Genomic DNA, 26410 nt, shown 5'->3' with positions numbered 1-26410 from the left:
GGGTGAGAATTAAATTGGAAAATCCATGTAATATGTGTTAGCCTGGGGCCTGGACTATATAGTAAGCAGCAAATAAGTGTTAATTATATCACCATTTTCTGGGCTTACTGAAATGAATGTAGTAGTCCTTATCCTCCAAGGAGTGTATGAGGAAAACACATGAGCCATAATTACAATATAATAGGACATAAACTCTAGCCTAGGCAGTCAAAAGGTGACATGGGAGCCTGGAACAGCAGGACAGGCTCTCAGAGGTGGATATTGTTTGAAGGAGCAATTTCATCAGAGTTATGATGGAAGAAGCTAGATTGCAATGGTTAAAATCATATGTCCTAAAGCTATCTTTAGCATAAAATCAAGTCATAGTCTTCAGAGTCATTAATTTACTACCTAAGGAAGGAAAAAGCTAAAAACATCTCTAAAAGACTTTGGAGTGTCTCATTATGCAAGTGCATGAAGAAATTTTCAAGGGGCCGTATTGTGTTTTCTAAAATTAAATTCTTAGTTCTACCAAAATCTTGTCAAATAAAAAATCAAGGAAAGATTGGCTCTTTCATGACTTCTTGTAATGTTATCCTATGCAACATTAAATATGTGCTAGTATATAGATTACACATACTTTGGGATAGAACTTTTTACTTAACTACAGAGCTCCACCTTAAAACATGAGTCTTGATGTAGAACATCCAGCTTGAAGCCTCTGCCCTGTCAACACTGGGCATCTCAGCTCTGCTGCATCCCGGATCACACCTGTTTTGAGCTGGTGACAGCTCTGCTAGCTGAAACAATTAGAACAGGCCTGCCTTTCAGTCTAATGTATTCTTGTGGATACCCAGCTCTTTGGCCATGACCTTGGCATGGCATTTAATAAATGGTAACAGTAGTTACTCTACCTGAGCAGACCTGAGCTATAGGCAACAATTTTAGCCTTTTCTCAAACAGAAGCACATCACATTTGTGAGAAAAATAAAATCGGTTATGAGGGGGTTTGGTAGTGTTTTTTTTTTTCCCATAAACGAAAGCTCATTTTCCTAGAAATATACCTAATATACTGCTAAAGAAATACTAAATGAAAGTAAATGGTCATTGTATATGATAGTATTATAAACAGAAAGACTGAATTCACAGCCTTTAAACAATCTCACGAATTCTGTCACATCTTTTCAGTCCAAACTTGGATAGTCTTATTTAATAACAGGTCTCTTCATCCATAGCTTTCTTCCAGGTTTCACTCTTGAGCCAATCTGAAACTTAACTAGCTAGTGAGTCAGAAGCTATTGTGCATAATTTATTAATCTACAATTGAAAATGTGGGGTAAGGCCCAATATGAATATATTCATGCAATTCTTTACTCTTTCAATGACCACATGTAGTTTTTACATGTTTTATTGTAATTTGGTATTGATAATACCTTGGGTAAAAAACCTATATCAGAAATATTCTCTTGGTGATTAATTTGTATGATCTCTTTTAAAATTTTTACATATTTTTCTTTAGATTACACAGAGGAATCACATGATATGCTCCCAGGAACTTGGCAGGGTAAATCTTTTAATTTATCTTGCTTGGGGATCTCCCTACCAAAACTTGATCTTGACCCCATTTACTCTAAGCAAAGGGAGACCACAACTGCCATGTGAAGAGAATCAAGATAGTTAATGTCCACAGACCTGGGCCCATTAACGTTTTCAAGAGCCATTATGACTACATGCAATTTTTGCTCCAGAGTGTCACCCAGTGTAAGATGTAATGTACTGGATAAAGCAGATTCAGCATTTGATGCATTATTGTGCTAAGTGACTGAGGTACTGAAAATAAGCAAGATATATGTGAAAATCCAAATTTATAGTGGGAATTCACACTCTTAACTCTTAAAATGATGACTCTAAGTGTCATAACTTCTGCCCCATACTTTAGATGTCATCATTTAAAGATCATATTACTTCAGTAATCAAGGGAATCTATAAATTAGTGTATCAGCTATCTGTCTTCACTCAAGTATCAAGTAGTGATTCTGTCAAAGGAAGTCTATACTTTTAAAATGGTATTCATTTGGAATAGTGGTGGTTTCTCTCAGCCATCACTAGTAAGCAGAGAGCTCATATGTTACTGGAGCCAGTGAACAAAAAGATACAATGATACAATTAAAGAGTTTTAACCTATTTTTAAATATATGTGCAAAGTTGTGGATCATTATGTGGTAGTAATACACTCTGATTATGTTTATAAAATGGAGGAAATAAAAAGGTTCCTAGTGAAAATTTGAGGTCAGTTATTCCTATTATCTATTCTTCATGTCTCAGAAAGTAAAGCTACCCTCTTTTTTTTTCTTCTTTTAAGGAACTGGTTGTTGCTTCATGGTGCCTTGTAGATGTATAGCTCTAGTGCTCAGTCACTGATAGCTAAGAAATCTGCTTCCAAGAAAGGGCATGAGGAGCAGGAAGCAGGCAGGGGTTAGTCCCCTTTGCTCTTGCTCCTGCTGGCACTGCCTCAACTAATACAACTGACTCCTTTATAAGGGCCTCATAACTGGGTGAGTTCACCTTCCTTGGTCTAGAAATAAGGCTTCAAAATCACAGTATCTGTCAAGAGAAAGTAGAACAGGAAGCATGACAGCCTCTGCATTGGGATAACGCCTCAGAAACCAAACTACTGCTATGACCGTGTCAGTAATCACTTGGCTGCACAGAAACCTCCCAGATATTTAGTTTTAGGAGTCACAGCAGGTGCCAGAAACAACCACCACATCTCTGTCTCTAAATCCTACCTCCAAGACCCTTATAAAATGCTGCTAAAATCCTCCTGAAGTCCCTTACCTGTCACCAGCCAGGTGCTGCTGATGTTCTGTACCTCTCTGTGGTATTTACCACTTCATACTTCGTACAATAGGTAGTTATGTGTACATCCCATCTAGTGAGCCTAACTTCAAATTCCTTACCCATGGATTGTGCTCAATAAATATTTTTTGACTCAGTCTGCCCAGTGTTCTGTAAGTAGTCTCTTCCCTGAGTTAGCATGGGTATTAACTGAACCATGGCATGAAAGACTTTCAAACCCACTTCCTTTGTAAAGAGATAAAAGATTTCTGAATCAGTATCAGTCATTGAATGGATTCCTATGTAGTGTATTTTTATTCTGACAGGTAGCTATTGGGCACTGACTGGGTGTTTGGCACCCTGAATACAGAAGAGTACCCATTCTGATGAGAAACACAAAATCCCAACTAAATATAGTGTGCACAGTGCCAGGAACACAGTTCATAGAATATGCTATGAGCATGTAAAGAAAAGAGTAGCTAATTTTGCCTGTAGGTAGTTCAGATCAGTGTTTCTCAACCAGGGTCTAAGTTCTACAGGATGAGTCCCAGGGCAAGTTCTGGGAATCTGAGAGATCAAGTGGCTGAGTTTTAAGCATCTGTTTGATGGTCTCAGAATCCAGCAGAGCTATACGGACAAGATAAGTTGGTGTCCTTGTATCTCTTCCCTTGTAAATTTAAGAGCCTTCTGTACCACCCTAGACCCTCAAATAGCTCTGAGTAGCTGCTTCTGTAAAGTAAATTGGAATTTTTTTTAATTGGCTTTCAATGATATGGAAACATTTAGCAACAATCTGAAATCAATTTATTTAGAGTTAAAATATATACATGCAACCACAGGATGTACAAAATAAAATTCTGGAATATGAATAAAACTTTGTCTTCGATTAGGATGGTAAAATTCTCTGAATCCTAATACCTCTATATTGAATCACTCTACAAATATGCATTGAGTGCCTGGTGTGTGCCAGCTGCTGTTCCAGGAGTCGGGGGTTCAGCCCTGGCTCCCATCAACCGTCACCCTCCACTACAGACCTTTTCCCAGCAGCAGGGTGAAAAAGTCAGGAATCAATCTGACAGCACTGTTTTTATAGTGACATTTACCAAGCATCCAGAGACCAAAAGTCGAAGGGCAAAGTGAAGCGGAGAAATGAGGTGACTTTATGGATAATCCAATTGAGAATTCCATTTGGGAAGGGCGGACCCAAACTCCTTCTCGTATCATCTGAATTATTTAAGCCCTTGTCTGAGCCCTGTTTACTCCGACCATAGTGTGCTAGGCATTTTGAGAAGCAATAGGACAAACAGAAATAATAATTCCTGTTGTCCAAGAAAAAAACTAATTCCAAATCCTCACGTTTCTAATATAATTTAGAAAATCTAAAGTAGTACCATCTTTACAAAGTGATAAATAGGAGATTTGAGAACAAGCTTTTATAATACATCTTAAGTGAAGTTTTCTTCTGACTGTCTTCCTAATGAAAGTTTACTAATTGCATTTTTTAAAATTGAAGTATCATTGATATACAATCTTATATTGGTTTCAAATATATAATACAGTGGTTCAACAGTTACCCATATTATTAAATCCTCACCCCCACTAGTGCAGTTACTATCTGTCAACATAGGAAGATGTTTACAAAATCATATTCTCCATGCTGTACTACAGTCCCCATGACCAACTTACATTATGACTAAGAATTTTTGTGCCCTGTTATACCCCTCCCCACCACCCACCCCAACCTCTCCCCCATGGTAACCACCAGTCACTTCTCAGTGTCTATGAGTCTAATTGCATTTCTTCATATTAAAGTTACTATTTTAAAGTTACCATGTTATTATTAACAGTAAATGACTTGTTTAGATTATGATTAATGAACTTTCATCTATTTAGCAAGAATTTATTGAGTGCCTACTGTGTGCCAGGCCTTAGAGATACAGAGTCTGAGTTACAGGCATCATCAGGAAGGACCATAATCTAATAAATATTTGTAATACAGTATAGTAAGTACAATCATATAAGTATGTCAAATAACTAGCAGTGACAGAGTACAGAGCCACCTCTCTGGGAAGTGGGGGTTAGGAAAGGCTTTGAAAAGCAAATGATGTGCACTGGGTTAGAAGATGAGAAGGCAAGTTGTAAGCATTCATGGCATGCTGATAGAGAATGTATTATAACTGTCTGAGCTTATACCATACTGCAGTAGAGTCCGAGTTGAAAAGCACCTTATAAGTCTTCTGGTCCAGATTCCAGTCAGAAAATCATGGACAGGGAAGCAGTGTGACTAGTGCTTTGGTTTCAGTGGTGCTCTGGAGTGGCATCTCAGACTCCCCTCCCAAACACAGGGGTGAAAAGTGGATTTTAAACTGCTCAGGGCACCTGCTCATCATTTTTATTTATTTTATGTGTTAGTTTACATAGGTTTCCATGAGAGAAAAAAATATATAATTCCACAGCTGAAAAACACTGGCATAGAAAAAAAAACATGGGTTTGTGGGGTAGCCCCATATTCATGTCCTTAGGCAAATAATTAAGTGATTTAATGTAGGAGAAAGAAATCTGTAAACTGTAATGCACTGCATACATTTAAGTTTATTTTTGTGTCATTTTTGTTATAATGTCTTTAAGCCTCAGTTCCTTCACTTAAAAAAAAATGAGGGTACTTCACCCAAAGCTTAAGTCCCCTGAAGCTCCAGCATTATATGAGTTTGTGATTATCCAGTCTGCTCTTGACTATTTCTAGAGACAAGAAGACTTTTTCAGCATACTTCTATCATTGCTTTTGAAAAGACTTACTACTGGAATTAGAACATCTTGTTTTGTGAATTATAACTAGCAATTCATTTTATAAATTGCAAGTACTAGCACACAAAGCTGAGACTGTGTCGTTTGGAGAATATGGACATTTCAATAGCTCATGATGTTTTCTTTGTTGCACGTATGCCCAAAGTCAATGCTTTAAATCTTGCTTAATGAAATATTTATGTTCTTTTGGTAGCCAGAAGTGCAACTTGCTGAAGGCTTTGATGTCTTTATGCCTAAATCTCAGCTGGACTCTATATTATCAAACTACACTCGCTCAGGAAGCCTTCTGTTTAGAAAGCTGGTGTGTGCATTTTTTGATGACAAGACTTTGGCTAACTCCTTACCCAATGGGAAGAGGAAAAGAGGACTCAATGACAACCGGAAAGGACTAGACCAAAATATTGTGGGTGCAATAAAAGGTTGGTCAGCATCATTTCATTTTATAGGTTCTGTGTTGAGCTTTGCCTTCATTCTGTAACAATGCAGCTGTACTTCTAGTAAAGTAACTAAGGGCAAATTTATATTTCCATTGGCAGTTTAACCCACTGGCATGGCTTTAGGTGTGACCTCTGTAACTCATCACCCCAAATACCACTAGAATTTGGTATTTCAAGGTGATGTGAACTTGTTAAAATCTTAATTTAAGAGCCAGATTGATCTGCTTTAGAACCAAAAAGAAGTGTTTTTCGTAATTGACTTTTAAAATGAAGGTATTTTCTTCTCAGTAATACTAGGAACTTTATCAAAATACGATTTTGACTTAAAATTTTAGTTTTAAATAAAAGTAAAGCTATGATACTTTTTAAAAATAAAACATTTCTCTCTACTTCAGGAGTTACTCTACCAGGTCGTGGCTTCTAAAAACATTTTAAATGTGAGCCAAACCCTGTGCATCCCCACACATTCTGGCCCTACTTTTCTCCCTCTGGTTTGTGACATGGCATCATGCCACTTACATGCAAAGACAACCATGGGTTTCTCCCCTTCACACCAGTGAACATGTGTCTGAATTCCACTGCATTATTATAGCAGACATGCAGATGCTTGTATGAGTGGATCTCCATTTACATTCCATTCCACATCCTTAAAGTTAAGAAATAGACCTACTTAGTACTCTTATTTAGTTAAGAAAGTTAAGAAATAGACCTATGTAGTACTACTGTCCTTATTTAGTACTCTGATAAATGTAATTTTAGGTAATAGAAGTTTTTAAATGTTATTTTCAAAAGGAATGTAAATGAATTTTCAAATATAAACACAACTACCATGAAAATGGAATTTGGGATCAGGCCTTAATTTGCACTAGAATCACTGATGACATGTTCTTCATAGTTCAGCCCATGAGTTGTTTGACTTGCAGACTGGGACTGGATACTGAGAGCCTTTTCTCCCCACTCCTGCAAATGAACTTAGTACTGCTTTCAGGATACTTGGAAACCCACAATTAACTTTAAAAAATACTACAATCTTCAAATGGAGTTAGCAAGTACCAGACAGTTTGTTCATGGCCAGCAGGATGTAAGCCTTCATTAACAGAAAATTTCTCATTCTCCAACAGAATATTTTCACTTAAAGTGACATTTGAGTTGTATTAAATAAGAAAAGCTAGAGACATCACAAACTGTGCCATTTCTGAAAAGAATGATTCAGGCTGAAGTGACACTAAAAACAAGATTACAGAATTTGAAAAATGGTCAATGATGTAACTGGGACTTACTGAAGTGAAGAAGGATCCCATTTCAATTTAATATGGCTTGGGCCTTCTGGAAACATGAAGGTCAAAGCTGATGATGCTTTTCATGCTGAACCTTTTAAATACACTGAAATGTAGCCAGGAATTGTTTTAATTTTCTTTTTTTTCAGGACAGTGTATTAACATTGTGAAAGTGTTTGGAAATTAGAGAACCATCAATGACCATGTTCCATTTTAATGGCAATAGAAGAGTGACCCTAATAACAGATGATAATGAAATAAATATATCATTGCAAGTAGACTGATATGGGTTTATTCTACCACTTTCAATCTAAACTGACATCATACAATATTTTGAAAAGTATATGACACAAATAGAGAACATGTAATTTTCTTGACAGCGGTCGTCTTTAGCTAGAAATAAAAATGGCAATGAAGCTTCTGCTCCTAATAGAGAATAAAGCATATTATTCAAATCAAAGAACTTAAATTTTCCATCTTACTCTATTATTGTTGAATTAAATCTAGCCTTAAAATTCTATAAGAAAAAACTTTAAAACAGAATTCTATCCATAAGCCACCAAACAACCCAAGTCAATAAATACTGTACATACACTTGTTTCCTTGCAGTGTTCATTCATAAACATGTATTTTGATCTAGATTTTTTTCCTGATTACAAAAATAATGCATGCATGTAAAAAAACAAAATCATGAAACTATATTGAAAGCTAAAAGGCACCCATAATCCCACTCTTTGGAAGTTGCTATATCCATTCCTACAAACTTTTTTTTTCCCTAAAACCTCTATTCAAAGTATGCATATGATATCAGATTTATCCTCTTATAAGAACATTCTGCTCAAGAACTGGTCAACCAACATTTTTACCTGACTTTTTCTGATCATTCTTTGAATGATCATTTCTTTGTCCTTTGATCAAAGGACAAGCTTTGTCTTGAGTATTTTTTATTGCCTGTTGCGTATCACTGAGAGTTTTACACATAGTAGGGTTTGTTTCCATAAATATATGTTCTGTCAGTGAAGAAATAGTTTTTATTTTTCACCTTGACTTTGGCCTTAATTTATTGATATGATAGGCCTTGTACAAAACAGCCATACTCATGTCTTCTTACAACTAACTTGGAATGATTGACATCAAAACAGCATTGCAAATTTCTACCAGCTAATAAAATGCCAATGAAAGCAAAAAATGGAAACCAAAATGCAATATAAATTTAATACAACTCCCTTAATTCCCTAATACTTTTTTCCTTTACTTAATGTAACCATACTTTGACTAACTAAAAGTTTATAAGCCCACATATTACAATATAAAGTGGCATTTGGAAGTAGTTATTAATTGAAGGTCTTAGAGAGTAACTATGCCCAGTTTTTCTTGCTATTGGTAGAGATAAAAGGAGAAATTTAATTCTGTCACCCAAGTCTTTTGAATGAGTAATTTGGGAAACTGATAAAATGGTTTATTTCTACATAACAGTCAAGGCTACTTGTGTTGCTATTGCTATCTACCACATACTTTGAAAAGATTTTGCAGATATTAAATACTATATTAATTTGAAAAGCTCTAAAAACCTAGGAATAAATGAAAAGTAGTCCATTTCATAAAATATTTAAGTAAAAATAACAGTAGGGGCTACATTTTGTTTTAAAGTGGTTAGGTTTGTTAAAACAACAATGGAAAAAAAGATGAAAATCTGTAAAATGTTTATAAATCAGGACTCATTAATGAACCAAAAAGAAAAAGAGTTTACTGTGGGGTTTTTAACAAAGTTTTTTATACAGATAATTAATATTCTTTATGACAGTGTCTTGAAAATAAAATACAAGCCTCTTTGTAGAGATTATGTTTTTCACATATTCTTATCTGTTTTATGGTGGCTAACACTTACTGGTAATTCATTAAAAGTTCATTTATGGGTGTGACCCAAGGTATTGATGATGAAAGGATCTTTAATTAGAAACAGTCACCTGAGCCCTTTGAGTTTACCTCTGGGAAGAAGAAACTTGTGATCTTATTAAGAGGGGTCTTAGGTTTTAATGCTAAAGATAATTCCATATCTTGAATTTAATTCAGAATTGACTTTACAGCCAGAATGCATAGTGGAGGTCAGTACTCAGGTATGTCCTCCTCACTTCATGCTGTACTTGCTTAAGACCATCAGGTTCTTGATATCATATATCAGGAGGCCACGTGGCTTGACTTAGAGTTATCTAAATATTGATATAATCATAGGATCTCTGAATACTCTTCGGAAAATACAGTTGCAGTAAAGCAGTTTTTAGAATCTGGGTTATGATTTCTAATTCACCTCCATAGTGATTAGTTGAAAAAGTTTTATTACTATCCATCTATACCATATTCCTTTTTAAAAAATTCCTAGGTATTTTATTCTTTTTGTTGCAATTGTAAATGGATTTCTTAATTTCTCTATCAGTTAATTATTTATATACAGAAATGCAACAGATTTCTGTATATTGATTTTGTGTCCTGGGATTTTACGGAACTCATTTATTAGTTCTGGTAGTTTTTTGATAATCCTAGATTCTTGAATTCAAAGAAAATTGTGTGCTTTCAAGTGAAAGGACTAGTTGGCTGTTCAGCCTTTACTCTGGGTGACACAGGCATACAACCAACTGCTGTTCTCCTGGGAGGCAGTCAGTGCTGGTGCTCTGCCAAGAGAGCCACCAGGGATCGGAACATCCCTGGGAGGGAACACTCCTGGGCTGGTGGCATGCCCAAAACTTAGCTATGTTTCTTGCAATTTTTGAAAGCCTGAGCACATCTGACATCATCCTTTCATGGGCTCTGCTAAACTGAACACCAAAACCTTTCGTTTTATTCCAGCAATTCTAGGGACTTGTAGGGTCTGTATTTGTCATTTTAGCATACCTTTGTTTTCCATTTTTATTGAACATTACCATTCAGTTTCTTGGGATTTAATCAAGAAAACTGAATAGCTGTTTTCTGTTTGATCTCACATAAACTTAAATTAATATGGTTGAATGTAATTTACATCTAATTTATTATTTACTTCTTGATAGTAATTTCAGTGTATTCTTAGAACTCTTTGTAAGAACAGTGATGAAGAACCAGCTTGATTTTATTTTCATTTGCAGGAGAGAAAACTGAGGCTATCAAAAATTAAGTAAACTTACTTAAATAGCTAGTAAGTGGGAGAGGCAGGATTTAACCGCAGACCTCTCTGACTCCCAAAGCCACTGTCTAGTACACTTCATTCTTTCTATGAGGAATATTTGAAAAGAAAGAGAGGTATCCCAACTTTAAGTTTCTATCTTAAAATTTAGCATTTTATTTGTTATAAATTCTAATAGGAAGATGCCCACAGTATTCAAAATCACCTGTCAGTTATGGTATACGCAAAGCATATTCAAAATGAATTTCTGGGTAAGGTACAGCTATGCCTCAGTTTACTTACTAGTATCAAGGGTAGATCTTCTCTTGAAGATAGTGAGAACCAGTCAAATCATGGTAGGGAGGAAAACGGAAGTGTGATCCCTTCTTTAAGGAAGGGGACACTTCTGAGACACTTTCAGTACACACAGAGCATGAGCTTAGGAGTCATACTGCTTATAAGTAGTCTTTCAAAGTTTTCTGTGAATTAAATTCTAGCTGAAATGTTTGGCAGTTGGAAACAATTGATGAATGCTTTAATTCAAGCTTCCTTTTAGAAAGTGAACAATCATTTGTTAATTTATCTGTTCATATTTTTACATAGCAGGTCAGTTTAAAATAGAACTACATTACATGTAACAACAAAATAATATATAACCAACTCTATAATTATGTCAGATACACAGCTCTGTTTGTAACCATCACCTAGTTATTCTTGTTTGTATTTCCCCACTTTTTATGGAGCTCCAGGGGTAAACAGTGATGTTGAACCTTTGCTGTCCTACATGTAGAGCCATCTATGTTCTCCCCTTCCACTGCGGTTCTCATATTTCAGTTTGCATCAGAATTACCTGAGGTATTGGTTCAAAATTCAGATTTCTGGGACCCATCCTCAGAGACTGATTTGGTAAAGTATAGTGTAGCCCCAGAAATCTGACTTGTGAACACGCAGCCCCAGGTGACCCTGGTGCGAGGTGTTTTCAGACCACCCGTGGGGAGGCAGTGCCATCCCAGCTCCCAAAGCTAACGGCTGGTCCTGACAAGTCACTGTCTATGTTGGTAGCATATAACAACCTCCTGTGAAACTGTGTTCCTCCTCTGTTCCTTGTGAGTGCCCTGTTATTGAAGGCTGCTGTGCTTCTGGAGCAAATGAGAAGGTAGCATGTGTCAATGGCTCTCATCCTTTGAACCTCTGGGGCTTTAAATGATTGTTTCCTGCAGGGGTCCTTCCTGCAGTGCCTTATGGGACTGGACCGCATAGCTCCCTATTTTACCAAGGTGAAAGAAAGACATTTCCAGACTTCACACAACTCTTAACATGTGGGGCACTAAAGAAGTGCTGCATGGCTTCCCAGATGGCCTTATCATGACATTCTTGAAGAATATGTAGTCTACATTCTTGGCCAGCCTCCTTGACTGCCTATTAGAAGCACTTATTCAGCCAACTTCTTCACCAGTGTGATATGGAAAACATGGTCTTAGCTGCTTTTCTGATACTGGATAAGTCATGAGAACACCAAAATGTTCACAGTATTTTCACTGACCTTGCAAACTAAGAAATCAGCAGCAGGCATGAAATTTCTGTTTATAACACTAACATTTATTGCTCAACCACTGTGAGCCAGGATGAATAAGGCATGGCCCCTGACCTTAACAAATGGGTGATCTACTGGAGCTTCAGACACGTGAACAATGAGCCACAACACAGAACCATCCTCCAAGGTATGTGCACCCTCTGTACAAGCACAGAGGGTGTACATCCCTGAAAGAGAGGGCCTTGTAGGATAGGTGACATCTGAACTAGACCTTGAAGGAATGATGAGTGTATTAAATGTAAAGGGAATGGAAAAGGTTAACTACAGAGTAAGTTTAATGAAGCTTAAACAAAACACTTGGGTGAAAGCCTTTTGCCTCCAGAAGTGTTTCTAAGTGAGGGGCCTTCCGTCCTCACCAGCCTGTTTATCTTAAAGTATTTAACTTCATGAATATAAATGTCAGTGAAACGGACTCAAACATAGTTTAACCCCAGGGCTCTTCAACCAGAGTTGTACTTCTTAGAGTGGATTCTGACAGCTACCCAGGCCCCATCCCAGACCTAGTGAATCAGATCCAGGAGTTGGAGCCACTGCAAGCTAAACATCCGCCCCTGCTTCTTCACTGGTCTTCCATAAGCTCAAGAAAGCTCTTCTTCTTCCTCAAATCATAGATCCATCTGTTTGCTATGGAAGGAGCAGATGGAAATATAGAGAAATTTGTTAAGAAGAAGGTTGTAACTTTTATTGATCTTTCTTCAGCCTATCCATAATGGACAGGAACCAGTTGTGGATTAACTTTCAAAGATTCAAGTCCAACTCCCAGCTACTGAATTCTTACAAAACCTGAATTTTAACACCACTGTGAGGGTTGACCAGAGAAGCTCCCTGTCAAGAAAGATAAGTTCTATAGCACAAGCAGGGCCAGTCCAACATGACTGTGCATCACACAATGCTGTGGGCACCTTTTCCATTGTGGACAGTGTCGATTTGTATATTTATAATGACAGTTTTTGGGCAGATACAAGTAAAATGTCCTGAGGAAGGCGCACCATTCTAGTTTGCACAGAGGCCCCATACAGGCTAGCAATGGCCCTAAAAATAGAAAACAGTATTTTCTGCATATCCCATCTCATTTTTCTTTAAATCTCTGAATTGTTTGGCTAATCTGTGATGCTCACCTGCATCTTAAGGTAATGCCACATCTCTCCTATTTTCTTTCTCATTGTAGGGAAGTAGAACTGTATCATAAGTCCAGAATTGGTCAATTTATATTCCTCATAGCTTTTCTCCTGTACCTATAGTTGGTGCCAGTAATCTGGCAAATACTTTAATTCAATTCCATGAGCAGTTATTAACTATCTCATACAAGGTATTCATCAAAAATCTGAGAAACTCAGAACTTGATATTTGCTTGGATTTCTGCCCTAAAGGTACATATGCAAATGATCATGGAATATTTGTAGTCACTATAGTATTGTGGGCTAATGGGAAACCCACAAAAAACTGAGGAAATATGTAAGCTTCCATTAAGAAAACCCCTTAAAAATCCATAGACCTTCATTAAAATTGAGCTGAAAGCTGTCACTGATTTTTAGCTGCCTTTAAGACATCTTTGTATAGAGCAAGCATGGCTCCATCTATCCTGTTAAAAGCACCCTTGGAAGAGAGGGCACTGCCTCTTGGAATTAGTCCTGTCTTCCACTGACTGCTCCCTGCAATCAAGTCTTCTGTAACACTGACTCTGTGTCCAGGTTCTTCTTTCTGGCATTTGGCTGTTGATTAGATTTTGACACCTCTCCATGGTCAGCTCCTGGTATTTCTCAGAACCTTGGCATCCCCTCATCAACCCAGTCCTTTTGATCACAGAGTTAAGGCCAATACTAATACGTTTAAGCACCTCCCTCCCCACACCTCTTCATCACCACCCATACAATTTTTAATCAGCTCAGCCATATACAACTAAATGGGGGCAAATCCTGATAAGAAATGTGGACAGAATCCAGGAGTAAATGATACAGTGAATGGTGGGGACAGAGACATCCGAGACATTCCAACTTAATGGCAAGTCTTTTTCTAAAGAGTCGGGTGTGGTCCTTCTTACCCACAGAGTGTGTCACCTGAAAGGTGGCACGGGGCTTCTAACACTAACACCCACTTGCAGCCACATTATTTTTGGCGGAGGTATCAACATTCTCATACTATTCAAGTTTGAAAGCTCAGAATCACTGTCAATTCCTTTTCTCCTTTGCCTCTGATTCCTCCTAACAATCTGGCCCTGCCCATCCTCTCTCTTGCCTTGGTCTTCACCTTCTCTGACACCATCCCAGTGCAGCTGTGCATCACCTTGTCCTTGAACTCTTTAAATATCCACCCTGCCCCTCATTTTTCCATTCTAGTTCATACCATATACCAACAGCCAAGTAATACTTGTAAAACAAATTTCATGACATTTTCCTACCTACCTCCTCTTCGCCCATTAAATCAAGTCCAAATTCTGGCCTTTTCAAGACTACCCATAACTTGACTTCTCTCCTCTTACAGCTATATTTCCCAGTGCTCCTACCAGGATAACCAACCCAGTGTTGACACTATTCCGCAGGCATCACACACTCATTTTGGACTTTGAATTATGCTGTGTTCCCCACGGCTACAATGCTCTTCCCTTCCTAAGCAAATAGAACTTACTCTGTAGTCCAGCCAAGTCTCATCACCTCTACCATGAGACTTCCTCCAGATGCCCTAGTCGGCATTGATTCCTCCTTTATTTACATTCCTGTAGCACATATTACCTTTACATAGTGTAGCAGTATATCTTAACCCTTTGCTTTGCTACTCATGGTTTATGTGGAGGACAATGATATTTATTTCCCAGACTGGGACACTTTGAGAGCAAAAATGATGCAGTTAGTAATTTCACTGGGAAAACAGTCATTGTGAACTGTGCTGGGCAAATCAGGATATTATATGGACATCCTATTTGTGTTTGGACATCTTACTTGGCATGTGAATCAGTGCCATTTACATAATTAATGACCGATAAATCCAGGAAGGAAGGAAAGAGGGATGGAGGGAGTCACGCAGTTTATCTCACTGAAAAAGGTGGTTTCTTAAAAATGAAAGCACAACTGGATGTATAACTACCCACCTCCTCAAGTTGGAAGAGGGCAGCTGAAATTCAAGAAGGCAGAATACAAGTTTGAAGACTCGAAGAAACAAAAGCAACAGACAGATCAAGTAGTGTGCAGCAATCAAATAATCAAATATAAATCTTGTCAATCCAAAACATCAAGGTGATCCTGAATATAAAACCCAATTTTTATACTGGGGACTCAGAAAGCACTGAATATCATCAAATATGAAAGAGCAGCCTTCACAATATGCAACATGGAAAGAATACTTATGTCGCGCTTTCATTCACACCAGAGTAATCATCTTCAAAAGGTAAAACATAGTAATTTTGTTGTGGGATTTTGATTTAATACACCGAATGACAGAATCCATAAGCAGGCTAAATGTGCCATATCTTAATTTTGCCATCTTAAGACTCTCTGATACGTCAGTATATACTCACCCATCCCTGTGTTTTTACAGCATTTATCATCATAGCAACTTGGCAGCTCAGAGAGAAAATATCCAAGAAAAGTTTGAGAACTTTTTGATTGTCAGCCTCAAAATGCAAGCCCAAAAGTTTCCTACAGCTGATCTCAATCAGAAGGGAGTTGCCACCATTTTAAAGGAACAAAAAACAAACTCCTAGCTCTGAGGCATCAGCCCAGTCCCACCACCCAGCACCTTCACACTGGTGTCCACTATGCAACAGCCACCATGTCAGAGGTGGCAGGAAAGGATGCATGTGGTGCCTTGACGACCTGACCCTCCATCCCCGCCACTGCTCTGCTAGCTCATTGCTCTTGTTCTTCCAGCCCTGGCCATCCCTGGATTTGGGATGGTACCTGAGCTTCCGGGAAGTGTCATAGCTTCGTCAGGTACTGCATATTGCTTCCAGACTTTGTGGCTCAGGGTGAACTCAGTACTTCATGGAATGACTTCACAAGTTCATGTGCCAAGAAACCCTAGCTTGAAAAACTGAGAGAAGAACCCAGTACTTTCTCCTCATTCATTTATGCAAAGGACAGATCAACATGGAAGTGTCCTGTGAAGCAAGGCTTGGGCAAATGGAGTGTGAGTGTGCATGCTTTTATGTCAGTTGCCTCTTTGAGCTGATGATTCTCAGTCTTTTAAATTTTACTTTGCTTGAGCTTCAGTTCCTGATCTATAAAATAAATGAATTATAATATTTCCAAATGCCTTCCAAGTAGAATTTCAATAAATCTATGATTTCAAAACATTTTCCTTCACCCCCAAAAAAGGAGTAAGTAGTAAAACACCACTACATCAAAACTTGTTATTATCCAGTTCTTAATATTTATCACATATAATTTATTCTCTTGAAATACACCAAGAGTGTATTGTAGCCAAAGGAAAGTGTTAATCACATTTCCCACTAGTTGTATTATAAGAGAGCTCTGCTGAGGGCTTTCTTAAATCTAAGTAAATTTAAAATTTGTCTTATTTAAGAAAGGCGCTTTCTTTCAGACAGAAATGCCATTGTAGCAAAAACTGAATAAAGAAAAACAAGGGATATTGTTTTTTTCCTCCAGACTACTCTGGCCTCAAATCTTTGAGAATTGCTATGATTAAACAAGATTGTTCAAACCTCAAAGTCCCACCAGTTAAGGGATAATGAAAGGAGCATTGTGAGATGTAGATCGACTCCTGACTGCCATCTGAGGTCTTGAAACATTATCTACTCTTGGACAAAATATTCTCTCCCAGTCCAGAAATTCTATGGGTCGGTAATTTTCATCCAAATTCTTGAAAAAGTAAACCTATAGAGTTAAATAAATATGACTGGGAATCAATTCTGTGGTTATCTAGGGTCCTTTTTTGTTACAGTAACCAACTGAAAATTACAGCCCTATACAAGGATCAGCCCTAAGGGACAAAGTGTTCAATGGCTATTATGGTGAGCTCTTATTGTACTTGACCAGCCGACTGCCCTGCAGCATTCCACATGTAAAAGTCAGTAGGATATTCTAGTTTCATCAATAAATACATTATTATTTGCATTACTGTATTTCCTTTTAAAGATTTCACTTTTAGGGAAATAGGTGATGAACTATGCTAAACCTTTTTTTAATTGAAGAATCATTGATACACAATCTTATATTGGTTTCAAATGTACAACAGTCATTCAACAGTTACCCATATTATTAAATCTTTACCCTGTCTAGTGCAGTTTACTATCTATCAACATAGAAAGATGTTACAGAATCACTGACTGTATTCTCAGTGCTACCATCCCTATGACCAACTTATATTGTGATTGCAAATTATTGTGCCCCTTTAACCCCCTCCTCTCCCCAACCACCTGCCCCAACCCCTCTTCATTATAACCATTAGTCACTTCTCAGTGTCTATGAGTCTACTGCTGTTTTGTTCCTTGTGTTTTGCTTTGTTTTTATGTTCCACAAATAAGTGAAATCATACAGTATTTGTCTTTCTCTGTCTGGCTTATTTCACTGAGCATAATACCCTTTAGATCATCCATGTTGTTGCAAATGGCAAGATTTCTTTTCTTTTTATAGCTGAATAATATTCCCTTGTGTATATGTACCACATTTTCCTTATACATTCATCCATTGATGGACACTTAGGTTGCCTCCATGTCTTGGCTATTGCAAATAGTGCAGCAATAAACAGAGGGGTGCATGTATATTTTCAAATAAGGAATTTTGTTTTCTTCAGGTAAATTCCTAGGAGTGGAATTACTGGGTCAAATGGTATTTCTATTTTAGTGTCTTGAGGAACCTCCATACTGCTTTCCACAATGGTTGCACCAATTTGACGTTCCCAACAGTGTAGGAAGGATCCCATATCTCCACATCCTCGCCAACATTTGTTATTTCTTCTCTTTTGGATAAGTGACCATTCTAACTGGTGTGAGGTGCTATCTCATTGTGGCTTTGATTTGCATTTCCCTGATGATTAGCGATGTGGAGCATCATTTCATGTGCCTGTTAGCCATTTGTATTTCTTCTTTGGAGAAATGTCCTCCACCCATTTTTTAATTGGGTTATTTGTTTTTTGTGTGTTGAGGTGAATGAGTTCTTTATATATTTTGGATGTTAACCCCTTATCAGATGAGTCATTTATGAATATAATCTCCCATGCTGTAGGATGCCTTTTTGTTCTGATGGTGTCCGTTGCTCTACAGAAGCTTTTCAGTTTGATATAGTCCCACTTGTTCATTTTGGATTTTGTTTCCCTTGCCTGAGGAGATGTGTCCAGGAAAAAATTTCTCATACTTACATTCAAGAGATTTTTGCCTATGTTTTCTTCTAAGAGTTTTATGGTTTCATGACTTACTTTCAGCTCTTTGATCCATTTCAAGTTTACTTTTGTGTATGGGGTTAGATAGTAATCCAGTTTCAATCTCTTACATGTAGCTGTCCAATTTTCCCAACCCTAGATGTTGAAGAGGCTATCTTTTCCCCATTGTATATTCATGGCTCCTTTATCATATATTAATTGCCATAGATGTGTGGGTTTATATCTGGGCATTCTATTCTGTTTCACTGATCTATGGGTATGTTCTTATGCAAGTACCAAACTATTTTGATTATTGTGGCTTTGTAGTAGAGCTTGAGGTTGGGGAGCATAATCCCCCCAGCTTTGTTCTTCTTTCTCAGGATTGCTTTGGCTACTCAGCGTCTTTTGTGGTTCCATAGGAATTTTACAACTATTTGTTCTAGTTCATTGGAAAACGCTGTTGGTATTTTTATAGGTATTTAATTGAATCTGTAAATTGCTCTGGGCAGGATGGCCATTTTGACAATATTGATTCTTCCTATCCATGAGCACAGTACAGATTTCCATTTATTGATGTCTTCTTCAATTTCTCTCATGAGTGTCTTATAGTTTTCAGAGTCTTTCACCTCCTTGGTTAGGTTTATTCCTAGGTATTATATTCTGATGCAATTGTAAGTGGAGTTGTTTTCCTGATTTCTTTTTCTGCTATTTTGTTGTTAGTATACAGAAACACAACAGATTTCTGTGTTTTAATTTTGTATCTTGCAACCTTGCTGAATTCAGTTATTAGTTATAGTAGTTTTAGAGTGGATTCTGTAAGGTTTTTTATGTACAATATTATGTCATCTGCAAACAGTGTCAGTGTAACTTCTTCTTTACCAATCTGGATGCCTTTTATTTCTTTTTGTTGTATGATTTCTGTGTCTAGGACCTCCAGAACTATGTTGAATAAAAGTGGGGAGAGTGGGCAACCTTGTCTTGTTCCCAATCTTAGAGGAAAAGCTTTCAGCTTCTTGCTGTTAAGTATGATGTAGGCTGTGGGTTTATCATACATGGCCTTTATTATGTTGAGGTACTTGCCCTCTATACCCATTTTGTTGAGAGTTTTTATCATGAATGGATGTTGAATTTTGTCAAATGCTTTTTTGGCATCTATGGAGATGATCATATGGTTTTTGTACTTTTTGTTGATGTGGTGTATGATGTTGATGGATTGTCTAATATTGTACCATTCTTGCATCCCTGGAATAAATCCTACTTGATCATGATGGATGATCTTTTTGATGTTTTTCTGAATTTGGTTTGCTGATATTTTGTTGAGTATTTTTGCATTTATGTCCATGAGGCATATTCATCTATGATTTTCTTTTTTTGTGGTATTTTTGTCTGGTTTTGGTATTAGAGTGATGCTGGCCTCATAGAATGAGTTTGAAAGTATCCCTTCCTCTTCTACTTTCTGAAATACTTTGAAGGATGTTAGCTCTTTACATGTTGGTAGAATTCAACTGTGAAGCCATCTGCACCTGGAATTTTGTTTTGGGGGAGTGTTTTGATTATCAGTTCAATTTATTGCTGGTAATTGGTCTGCTCAGATTTTCTGTTTCTTCCTGGGTCAGTCTTGGAAGGTTGTATTTTTCTAGGAAGTTGTCCATTTCTTCTAGGTTGTCTAATTTATTGGCATATAATTTTTCACAGTATTCTCTAATAGCTCTTTGTATTTCTGTGATGGCTGTAGTGATTTTTCCTTTCTCATTTCTGGTTCTGTTTATGTGTGTACACTCTCTTTTTTTTCTTGATAAGTCTGGCTAGGGGTTTATTTTGTTCATTTTCTCAAAGAACCAGCTTCTGGTTACATTGATTTTTTTCTATTGTTTTGTTCTTTATTTTATTTATTTTTGCTCTACATTATGTCCCTCCTTCTACTAACTTTGAGATTAATTTGTTCACCCATTTCTAGTTTCTTTAATTGTAAGTTTAGACTGTTTATTTGGGATTGTTCTTGTTTCTTGAGGTAGGTCTGTATTGCTATGTACTTCCCTCATAAAACTGCCTTCACAGCATCCCACAGATTTGGGGCTGTTGAATTTTTGTTTTCATTTGTCTCTATGTATTGCTTGATTTCTGTTTTAATTTGTTCATTGATCTGTTAATTATATAGAAGCATGTTGTTTAGCCTCCATGTGTTTATAGGCTTTTTTGTTTTCCTTGTTTGATTTATTTCTATTTTCATACCATTGTGGTCTAAGCTACTTGATATAATTTCGATCTTTTCTAACTTATTGAGGCTCTTTCTGTGGCCTAGTGTGTGATCTGTTCTGGAGATTGTTCCATGTACACTTGAGAAGAATGTGTATCCTGCTGCTTTTGGATGGAGTGTTCTGGAGATATCTAAGTCTGTATAATCTAATCTGTTCTTCAGTGCCTTGTTTTCTTATTTATTTTCTGTGTGGTTGATCTGTCTACTGATGTAAGTGGTGTGTTAAAGTCTCCTAAAATGAATGTGTTGCGATCTGTTTCCCCCTTTAATTCTGTTAGTATTTGTTTTACATATTTAGTTGTTCCTATATTGGGTGCATAGATATTTATAATGTTTATATCCTCTTGTTGGGCTGATCCTTTTTATCATTATGTAATGTCCTTTGTCTCTTCTTACTTCCTTTGTTTTGAAGTCTATTTTGTTTGATATAAATACTGGTACTCCTGTTTTTTTCTCCCTATTATTTGCATGAAACATCTTTTTCCCACCCCTTCACTTTTAGTCTGTGTATGTCTATGGGTGTGAAATGAGTCTCTTGTAGGAAACATATAGATGGGTCTTGTTTCCTTATCCATTCTGCCTCTCCATGTCTTTTGATTGGTGCATTCAGTCCACTTACATTTAAGATAATTATTGATAGGTATGTACTTACTGCCATTTTATTGTTTTCTGATTTTTATAGTTACTCTCTGTTCCTTTCTTTCTCTCTTGTACTCTTATTATTTGATGGTTTTCTTTAGTGTTGTGATTAGATTTCTCTTTTTTAATTATTTTGTGTATCTGCTGTAGGCTTTCATTTTGTGGTTAGCAAAAGTTCAAGGATAGCTTCCTTACTGTATTACAGTCTATATTAAGTTGCTGATTACTCTATTTAAAACACAATCTAAAGGTACTTTTTTTCCTTCTTCCTCCACACTTTATGTATTAGATGTTATAATCGGCACTTTTTGTGTATCCTTGATTGATTTCGTGTATAGTTGATTTTGCTTCTTTTGTTTGTTTTAGTTTTGTACTTGCTTGGTAATTAATTGGTCAAATACTGTGGGTTTATATTTACTGGTGAAAGCTATTTAGCCTTAGGTACATTTCCATCTAAAGCAATCCCTTTGACTTATCCTATAATGCTAGTTTAGTTTTTATAAATTCTTTGAGCCTTTGTTTATCTGGAAATTTTTTAATCCCTGTTTCAAATTTCAATGATAATTTTGTCAGGTAGAGGATTCTTGGTTGAAGGTACTTCTGTTTCAATACATTAAATATTTTATGCCACTCCCTTCTGGCCTGTAAAGTTTCTACTGAGAAGTCTGCTGATAACCTGGTGGAGTTTCCTTTATAAGTAATCTTCTTTCTCTCTCTGGCTGCTTTCAATACTCTCTCCTTATTCTTGATCTTTGCCATTTTAATAATTATATGTCTTGGTGTTGTCTTCTTGGGGTTCCTTTTGTTAGGGGCTCTCTGTACTTCCATGACCTGAGTATATTTCCTTCCCCAGATTGGGGAAGTTTTCAACAATTATTTCCTCAAAGAGTCTTTCTATCCCTTTGTCTCTCTCTTCTCCTTCTAGTACCTCTATTATGCAAATATTGTTTTGTTTGGATTGGTTGCACAGCTCTCTTATAATTCTTTCATTCCTAGAGATCCTTTTTACTCTCTGTTACTCAGCTTCACTGTGTTCCTGTTCTCTAATTTCCATCTCATTTACTGTTTCCTCTACTTGTAGTAATCTCTTCAATCCCTCCATTATATGTTTAATTTTAGTTACTGTATTCTTCAGCTCTTTTTCAGATCTTCTGTCTCTTTGTTGAAGTCCTTCCTGAGATCTTGAATACTTTTCTGTAAATCAGTGAGCATGTTTATGACTTTTACTTTGAAATCTTTATGAAGAAGATTGGTGATCTCTGTTTCATTTAGCCCTCTTTCTGGTGTCTTGTCCTGTAGTTTTGTTTAGAACATATTCCTCTACCTCCTCATTTTATCATGGTTTTTGTTTCTTCCTTGGTATTAGATGACTCTGCTATGCTTCCTGGCCTATGGAGTAATAGCTTCATGAAGGAAGCATCTTCTGGTGCTCAGAAACTCAGGACTCTTTACTTTACAGTGTCTGGTTCTACTTTGCATGAGCCCCAGCTGCTGGCATGCAGTGGTTGAGGCCAGCCTCTGCTGGGATTGCTGTGGTCAGGGCACCCTCTGCCTGGCCTGCAGTGATGGTGGGGATGCAGGGTTAGTGGGGTGGGCAAGGCTGTTGTGTGGCTCCTGGGCAGCATGCAGTGCACAGCACCAGGCTTGGACAACAACAGGGAGGAAGGAGCTCTTGGGGTTGGCTTCTACAGGCACCTCCCCAGTTGGACTGCAATGGAGTCAAGAAAGCTGGGAAAGTCTCCCTCGCCCGTCAGGCAGCAGAGTCTGATGTTGCTGCTGGGTGGGGTGGGTTGGCTCACTGGCAGCACACACAGGGAGGCAGCTCTGGGATGAGTTGCCAGAGTGGGGGTTGGAGCATCTGGGGCTCTTAAGAGTTCCTGAACCTGTTGAGCCAAGGCAGGGCTGGGGAGGTATCGTCCACCTGCCCTTTCTCTTGAGGCAAGAGCTCCATTCGACCCTCACCCCTTTGGAACCACTCCCCCTGTTGGCAAAGCTTTCAAACTGCCACCTCTGCTTTGGTCTCAGTGGGGCCGGTGGAGTATGCCTGTTCTCCACAAGTAGCTGGAGTCTCAGCCTCTCAAAGTGTACCACTTTGTCCCTAGTATCCAGCCCCACCAATCACCAGAATCCAAACTAATATGGACTCATGCTCCTGGAGCAGATCTCCAGGGCCAGATGTGCAGAGTTCCTGGGCACCTATCCCCTCTCTGCCTGTAGTCTGGGGCCGGGGGGGGGGCGTCTTGTGTCCCGCTTGATTGTGGCTCTGCCACTTTACCCTTTTCTGTGAGGTCTTCCTTCTTCCCCAGGTGTAGGTGGTCTGTTCTGCAGTCTTCAGGTCATTTTCAGGTTTAGTTGTATTTGCTGTATTTCTTCTTTTATGGGTTTTTGGCAGGAGGTTTCTGCCTTGACTTCCCACTCAGCTATCTTTTTCTCCCAAACCATGCTAAATCTTATGGTGAAATCAAATCTGAAATGAACTACAGGGTTCAGTGTATTTCAAGAACTCTGGCTATTTACTGGAGAAATTCTACCTTTAGTTCTTTCAAATCAAGTCACAGACCAGCAAAAGTTTCTCATATTTATTCTTTCAGGAGCTATACATTTATGCTGCCTCGTGTGCTGACAGTGAATTAGAGTTCCGTGATGTCTGCCTTGCTGAGTGTGTAGTCTAGATGACCACTCGGTGCTGTTACATCAAAAATCACTGGTTAAGGGATTCCAGGAACCCTTGTCTGAGAAGGCCATCTTTCAGCTGAGACCTGAAAGTATGTCTTCACCCTAGTATTCCAGCAGGCTAAGCACCCAGTTTTCTCTCTTTTAAGGGTAGCTTTGGGTGCTCATCCCAAAAGAGTGCATGTAAGGAGTATACTTGAGATCTGGTCATTCTCACATCCTCATCCTAGGAGAGGTTTTCTGATTTGTTCATAGACTGAGTGAAGAATGGTATCTTTCCCCAAGAGCAATAATCTTTAGGTCAGAAGGGGAAATAATATTCCTCCTCACCTTGAATATGCTGAAGACATTTGTCAAGATCTATTGTCTTTCCGCCTTACCACTAAGATTCAAAACACTCGTATTTACTTTATATTTACCCTTTTAATTTTAAGAATCAAAATGTTCCTCTACTCTCCATTCTTTTCTTTCTCTTCCTGCCTTCTGTCCACAGTAACCTGAAGTTGGTATGACTTTCCCATTCATGTTTTTGTTTTACTGCTTAAGTATGTATCTGGAAACCACATTTACTGTTACTTTGTGAATTGATGTATCTACATACCCAACCTGTACTTTTGCAATTTTGTGTCCTTTTTTTTTCAAGGTTTATCTTATTTATCCATTTTAACTGCTAACCACTTATAAAAGAGGCAATTTATTTCTCCAGTCTTCTATTAAGGGACACTTAGGGTAGTTCTCTGTCTTCCGAACTACCTATGGCAACAGCTATCAAGGTGTTTCCTGGAGCTCGTGGATGAGTGTTTCTCTAGGTAACACATTTCTCTACAGTTAGCAGAATGGAGTCACAGGGTACGAGCATCATCAGCTTCATTCAGCACTGCTTTGTTTTCTTATTGACTTACATGAATTCTTTTGTCAGTTATATGTGTTACAAATATTTCCTCTTATTGTCCAACCTGTGATAACTTATCATATAATCTCTTTGATCATACCAAAGTTTAGATTTAACAGTCAAGTAGATTACTTTATGCTTCGTGGCACTTTTATGTCCATTTTAAGAAATTCTCCCTACCCTGGTAATATTGGTATTCTCTTAATTTTTTTCTAACAACATTTTAAGGTTTTATTTTCATATTCAGATCTTTCATCTTCCTGGAATTTACTTTTGCCTAAAATCTGAGGGAGTGATTTAATTTGTTTATATCTATGAGTAGTCAGTCATTCTAACATCATCCTTTTTTTTTTTACATGAATTGTAATTCCACATCTGTCGTACACTAAGCTCCAATCTCCCATGTTTTTGCTTGGTCTTTTATCTACCTCTGAACCAACACACAGAGTTCTTATTAGTTTGGCACTGTAACTGTTCTTAATATCTATAGGTCATGACTCCCTTCCCCTCCCCTGCTCCAGTTCTTTCCTCTGCTTTCAGTTTTCTTAGTCTTTGAGTACAACCCATAGTAAATCTTTGAATCCTCACTATGGAATGATGTGGAGTTTAGCTGCTCCATTTTTTCAGAGCAATTTGAAAATATTGTACTGTCTTCCAGATTTTGTTACTGTTGTGAATCTGCTCTCAGCCTGTTGTTCTTTTTAGATAATGTCTGTTCTCTCTGATTGGTTTTAAGCCCTGCCTTTGGCATTCTCCATTTTACTATAAGTCTAGGTATGTAAGTATTATTTTTATGAATTTGCTTGGTTGTCTAATTTATAATTATAATAATGGAGTTTGGTGGTCATTCATTTGTAGCCTACAGTGGATTAAGAATCAGGCTTTACCCCAATATCTATAAAAAGCTCTCTTCAAGAAGACTCTTTTGGTTTCAAGAAACAGAGTATCACTCCAGCTCCCTTAGGAAGAAGCTGCATTGTGAGTCTCCACATGGAAACAGTGGCACCAAGGCTTCTCTGGGGCCTGACTGTTCACGCTGCCTCCCTCTCTCATAAGCCACACTGGCTTTCCACTTCTCCCTGCTCCATCCTCTGCCCCTTCCCAGTCTTCATCATCCAGTTAGTTCCTGCCCTTTTCAGTCCTGTTTAGCACAGATGAACTGGGGCCACTCTCATGATGTCTCAGCTTTGCCTACTATTGCTAAAGCCTCATCTTCCCATTGCTCACCATTCTGAGGAAAAGCATGTGTGAGGCCCAGCTCATCTTTCTGTGCAGCATGGCTTGGCTTCCCTTAGGTCAAGTGCCTGCAGTGCTCCAGCCAGACTGTCACATGGAGGGTGCTGGTGTGGAGCACTCCTGCCCACTCTAGCAACAGGGGTTGGAGTGGGCAGTTTCCCATAGGCATCCTGATGCTCCACCAGCCACACACCATCCAGCTGCCTTTGGTCCAGTTCCGTGCTCACCAAGCCATCTTCTGTTCAGTTCTTCATTCTAGTGCCTTGATTCCCAGGAGTGGGAGTACTAGGCTATGACGTCAAATGTTTTAAATACTGAAAAGATAATACCCCCATTAC

The 26410-nt window shown here is 38.0% G+C and overlaps 1 protein-coding gene across 4 annotated transcripts in view; it reads left to right on the top strand.

Moving 5' to 3' along the window:
• BEND7 (BEN domain containing 7) overlaps positions 1-26410 on the top strand; it is a 97769-nt gene that overhangs the window by 50979 nt on the left and 20380 nt on the right. For all 4 annotated transcript variants that reach the window (XM_057498210.1, XM_057498209.1, XM_036908079.2 and 1 more), the window contains one exon: positions 5816-6041. In XM_057498210.1, the coding sequence (XP_057354193.1) occupies positions 5816-6041 (226 nt within the window). The remainder of the gene's footprint in view (positions 1-5815; positions 6042-26410) is intronic.

This window comes from Manis pentadactyla, chromosome 3 (assembly GCF_030020395.1).
Source record: "Manis pentadactyla isolate mManPen7 chromosome 3, mManPen7.hap1, whole genome shotgun sequence".
Lineage (NCBI taxonomy): Eukaryota > Metazoa > Chordata > Mammalia > Pholidota > Manidae > Manis > Manis pentadactyla.
The sequence above is the reverse complement of the archived record's forward strand: the minus strand, read 5'-3'. Positions and strand labels throughout refer to the sequence as shown.